The sequence below is a fragment of the Buceros rhinoceros genome, unplaced genomic scaffold (genome assembly GCF_000710305.1).
Source record: "Buceros rhinoceros silvestris isolate BGI_N320 unplaced genomic scaffold, ASM71030v1 scaffold36682, whole genome shotgun sequence".
NCBI lineage: Eukaryota > Metazoa > Chordata > Aves > Bucerotiformes > Bucerotidae > Buceros > Buceros rhinoceros.
Window position 1 is genome coordinate 36984 of NW_010398958.1, and position 5401 is coordinate 42384.

A 5401-nucleotide genomic window follows, 5' to 3' on the forward strand; every position below is an offset into this window, starting at 1 on the left:
TAACTGCAGACAGGAATGCTCACACCAGGCTGGACATAGAACTCTGTCTCCACTAAGCAGTGATGTGCAGCAGATGAAACACAATCTCTCCTTATTCTACCTGAGACTGGGATAGGTTCATCCTCATCATCATCAGGAGGAGGAGGGCCTGGGGGTGTCCTCGGTCCCCTAGGTTGTGGTCTTGGAGGGCTGCCATTGAACTGGTCTTCTTTCTCTCCATCAACTACATTTATTGTCAAAATAAAAACTTGCATTTAATGGTATCACAGGAATACAAGCAGTATATTATCGGTTTTCTATGCTTCTTTTGACTAGGGAACACCTTCATTTCCCAACTGTTATTTACTGGGTATTCTGCATCTGCAGAATGCAAGGCAGTTTTCTGAAGTCACTTTTGACATAAGTAAGAACTACATCAATAAGCAAGCTTATTAACACCATTGGTGGTTTTTTGACATAATACTGGGTTAAAATTAACATGGATAACTGTCATATTGGCTTTGACACTAGCAATATTGTAACTCTACCAATAATATCCGAGTTATTTAAAAAAAAAATGTTATATTTTAATCAACTGGTTTTAAAGTTTACAACTATTTTTTACTACACAGGGTATTCAAATTTTGCAGCCCCATAGCTGTACTATGAACATGACAGGTCTAATTTTAAATCAAAAACCAAAACTGAAGCAGAAACTTGATTATAAGATTCACTTCATGGCCATTCTAACACTAATGCAAAGCAAACACTCCTCTGTAATGTTCTTTACATACAAGTGACAAAAGGAAAGTTAATTATCACTGTGAAGTTTTCTTGTTATGATTTTAATACTATTCTATTCTTTTTTTTTGAGATTTCAATCATCGAAATTTTAATGAGTTCACAGAAATTAAACTGCGTTTTGACCATCCTAAGTAATTAGCAATAGATGAAGTAACCCACTCTCTAAAAAAGCACTAGACAAGAATCTACTTAAAACAATTCAATATAAATCTAAAAGAAAACACAAAACTAAAGGCCAAGACATAAAACTAGAAAAATAAAGCTACTGCAATCTAAAATGTTAAATAATTGGGATTTTTTCAGATGGGATATTATGTTGATTTTTTAAAAAAAGCCCCAAAACTATGTCTTCTCACAAGGCTTACCATGTTTTGGGTTTCTTTTCAAACCAGGCTGTTGCTGGGGAGGTGGTGGCGGAGGTGGGGGTGGAGGAGGTGACTCTCTCTCATGACTTATTACCCTGTCCACTGAGCCGTATATTGCCAAGGTGAGACAGTTGTACCACCCTCTTAGAACCAAACCATCCGTGTTAACCTGGTTTTTTTAAGAAGAAAAAGCACTTAAAACCAACAGAAGACAACTTCAGAAAAGGTATTTTATTTTAATATCACTGTATTATTATCTGCATAAAAGCAAGAAAGGAGAACTGAACATTACCTCACGTTTTGAAAACTGAGAAAACTTTAAACATATCAATCATGACAATAAATAAACCATTTTTCTCTAAAAGCATTCAATTCCTTGCAACATATTGCCTAATCTTCTACAGCCTATTAATGAAAAAAAATACTACTCTGTGTCACACAAACACTGATCTGAATGAAATAAACCCAAACAGAACTGACAATGATGCGCTTAGCTGTGTCCTGCAGCCACAAGGTTCCGAGTTATCTTTGCTCTTAATTGGTGGATAGTTCTGTTGGTAATCTCCACAGGAATTGTCAAGTAATCAAATCTTGTGCAACTCATGCCATTATAGATGCAGATTCTAAAGTAATGAGAAACTGAACTACTGGCAGGTTTTAGAATGAGACCCTACACAACAAAAGCTTCACACAGCACTAACACACCACATGCAACCATATTTATACCTCAGTAACAGACATGTAGAAAAGAGTAGGAAGTTTAAATCACATTGCATTACCTTTGTGTTGGGTCTGAAAATAATTGAAGTATTTTCATCATATTCAAGGCTGTTAAGTAAAATATACATTTTTTTCCATTAATATAAAGCATGTTTACATAAATGAAACACAGCCGTACTAAACACAGAAGCCAATAATAACACTGAAATAATACATGCTTTTAAAGACAAGTGTGCAAAATCACTTATTTCAACAAAATACTTTTCATTAAAATATATGGGCTCTGTAAGTCTAAAAATAACACTTCTTTTAAGCACGAACCTCTGTTCTCCCACACAGATTAGAGGAAAAGGGCAATAACAAACTAGCAAAAAACAGACCAAACATGAAAATCATGGGAGATATGGATTTTCTATTGCGCATTTTCCATACTAAAAAATTATTGGGAAGAAAGATGGATAATGAAGTCACACACAAATACTGAAAGTACTTACCTCCCCAGTCTATCAAAAACAGGGGCACTTGGCTTGCTGACGTTGTTGAAAAACAAGTCCAGTTGAAACGTATGTGGGGATGTCTCGCTAGAAACAAAACAAAAATTCTTCAAGCTCCTTATCAGAGTAAGTAGAACTAACAGGGGATAAAAAAAAATCATTATACTGTTTAAATAATTCTCCAAAATAATTACAAGTTCAGCAGCCACATAGATGCATTTTACCTTTTTATACAGGATGTTCTATTAAGATATACCAGATGAAGAAAAATAACAAGAAGGTGTTCCTAAATCAGACACCCACTATCTTTCACTTACCCATAAGCCCTATTGTCAGGCAAACTTGTGTGAGCTCTCACTCCTGGAGGGATGACACGTACTTCATTTATGTAAACCACGCATGGAAAACGAACTACATCTATATTGGTACTTTGCTACAAAAGAAAAAATAAAGAAAGTCTAAGAAATGTAAAATGGAAGGCACATAAAGTACTCATACTCTTTATTAACCAAATTAAGGTTCAATCCTAACTACATGTAAAATGTTGAATAATATGTAACTAAAAGACTTTTTTTTTCTTCTAGCACTTCTCATATATTTAACACCTTTTCATAGAAAGTGTTACTGGTTTATTTACATCACTAGTTCCCTTTATTTGCAAGAATCTTTTAAACAGCAGCAAGGTTTTCTCTAACAGAAGGTATGTTGGTAATAGCAAAAACTGGAACTTAAATCATTACAGAAAAACTGAGTATTTACTTCCCTTTTAATAAAACTCTTTGAGTTCATAACTGAAGAAAGAAGTGTGTTTCAAACACTAGCAAATGTTACATTTCAAATGTAATAATAGAAATAACAGTGATACTATAAATGTTTTGCTAGATCTGCACAGAAATTCCATATGACGCTTATTTCTCCAGTTTTGCAACAGCTGGAAACCTTCTGCAAATAACATTTCTGTTTACAACACAGCAATAGCAAGTATAAAGAAATATAAGAAAACTAGGAAGTAAACATGAAGTCACAGTAGCCCATGTGGCAGACACCAAATTAAAGCTGAAAGTCTCTTCTCACTGGATTCACTGGTGAATCTAGTCGTATTATATTTATACATTATCTCTATCATATGTACACTCACAAAACAGTAAACGTAGATCAACTGCATGTATAACTACAAGGACATAGAACATTTCTCATTGAATGTTTCCAGTTAGCAAATTGGATTAGCAAAGACTGCACTACCAAAAAAAAAATCAAACACCAAACAACTGATCTAAGTGTCTACCAACATAACTAAAACATGAAAATTAAAAACTTGATCTGCAGACAAAAGTCATATAACTTTCATCACAATCAGAAAGCAAAAGAAACCCCAAAACTACCAGCATAAGGCAAGTACTAAGGTAGTTAGAAAACTAGGAAAGAAAGTAGTCACAGGTGACGTTTTAAAAAGAATATTTAAGCATGTGCTTTCGGGCACGTGTAACTGTCATTGGATAAGAAATCTATGCATACATCCTTTAGCACACAAATGCAACATCTCGCCCCAAGGGATGATGTATTACAAGCGGGACGGTAGAACAGAAGGAACCCTGCTATGACAGAGAGCACAGCTTTATTAACAGCAGTGGAGTGACTATAGCTTGCAAGGAGCAAGGGCTGTGGGAAGTCTTTGCTTTGCCTTTAAAAAAGGTGTATGTGTCACAATGGAGACTCAGATTTCTGGAGGAAGGGCTGCTGCCGCTGAGGAGGCATCCCAGCAGCACAGCCCAAGGAAAGGTAAACTCCTGCTTAAATGATATGGATTATGCCTTGACAGCCACACGCCAGCATCAGCAGGATGACAAGTGAATCCAATCCATTTTCTCTTCAAAATGTTAAAAAAATAACTACATCTGAACCACTCATATTAAAATGCACAGCTAAACCCAGTGAATAGTTTTATTAGAAAATGAAGCAGTACTTCTCAAGAACTACAAGTTCCAAGGCGAGACTTGTGATCCATTTAGCTGAAGAGTTAGCATAACATAAAAAAGCCCTTTCTGCAACATGTAAAATACATTTTGCCTTTTTTCTTTAATAAAAATCCAATGTGGTTCAGGTTTGGAAAATGTCACTGGCAAGAATGAAAGCACCAGAAAACATCATACACAATCAAAAACACTCAGTAAGAACATACAGTCCTGGAGAGAAACAGGAGTGGCTAATGTCTCCTACCCAAGCGAAGAGCAGTGGCTAGCACTTCCTGCCCAATACTGTCTTAAACAGTAGAATTAAAAATACGTGTGGGTGTCTCTGATCCTGGCAGCTAGAAAGGACTCCAGAATAACCTCCCGCTCGTTTTTAATTGAAGCATCAGCTCAGTATACTTAATTTTCTTTCCATAATGCCTGTCCATGAACATAATTGAGATATTCTATCACATCTTGTCCATGCTACTCTACCCTTTTTGTTTTCCCCCTGACATGTCCCTTCTTCCTCCCCAAACAGCACAAGGGGCTGAACCCTGGACAAACCTGCTGCAACACAAGTAGCTTCAAGGATGCTCAAGATCCCAACAGCCTTGAAGTGGAATATTTGCATGATCTCCCATTGCTAAAGCAATCCTGAAATACTGATTTTGTTCTCTATGTGTGCATGCTGCATAAATCTAAGGAAATATTTCACACACAAATACTTCTCCTCATTAGGTACAGAAAGCATCAGGTATATCACCGTGGTCAGGCATAGTCCTCTCCCTGAATTCCTCCCTTGTGGACTTCTCAAATGAGTTTTATCTTCTCTATTTCCTACTAGACCCTCCTCCCTGTTACCTCTAAATAGTCGCTCCTTTCCCATCGCCGTACCCTCCCCTCAGACGGCGGCCAGTGGCACCCCAGGCTACTAGGGCAGCGATGGGCTGGGCGCACCGCGGGATGCGGCGCCGCGGCCCAAGCGAAGCTTCGGGGGCCAGGCGGGGAGAAGGCAGAGATCGCCCCCCAGCGGGTACGTGGCCAGGGGCTGCTCTCTCCTGCCCGGCCACCCGCTGAGGCGAGCGCC

The 5401-nt window shown here is 37.7% G+C and overlaps 1 protein-coding gene across 1 annotated transcript in view; it reads right to left on the minus strand.

Moving 5' to 3' along the window:
• The window catches only part of KIAA1429 (KIAA1429 ortholog), a 23674-nt gene extending 18474 nt beyond the window's left edge, over positions 1 to 5200 (minus strand). The window contains exons 1-6 of the mRNA XM_010131302.1: positions 5156 to 5200; positions 2680 to 2795; positions 2363 to 2449; positions 1928 to 1976; positions 1149 to 1317; positions 101 to 223 (exon numbers count right to left, since the gene is read on the minus strand). Coding sequence (XP_010129604.1) covers positions 101 to 223; positions 1149 to 1317; positions 1928 to 1976; positions 2363 to 2449; positions 2680 to 2795; positions 5156 to 5200 — 589 coding nt within the window. The remainder of the gene's footprint in view (positions 1 to 100; positions 224 to 1148; positions 1318 to 1927; positions 1977 to 2362; positions 2450 to 2679; positions 2796 to 5155) is intronic.
• Between the last annotated feature and the right edge of the window lie 201 nt (positions 5201 to 5401).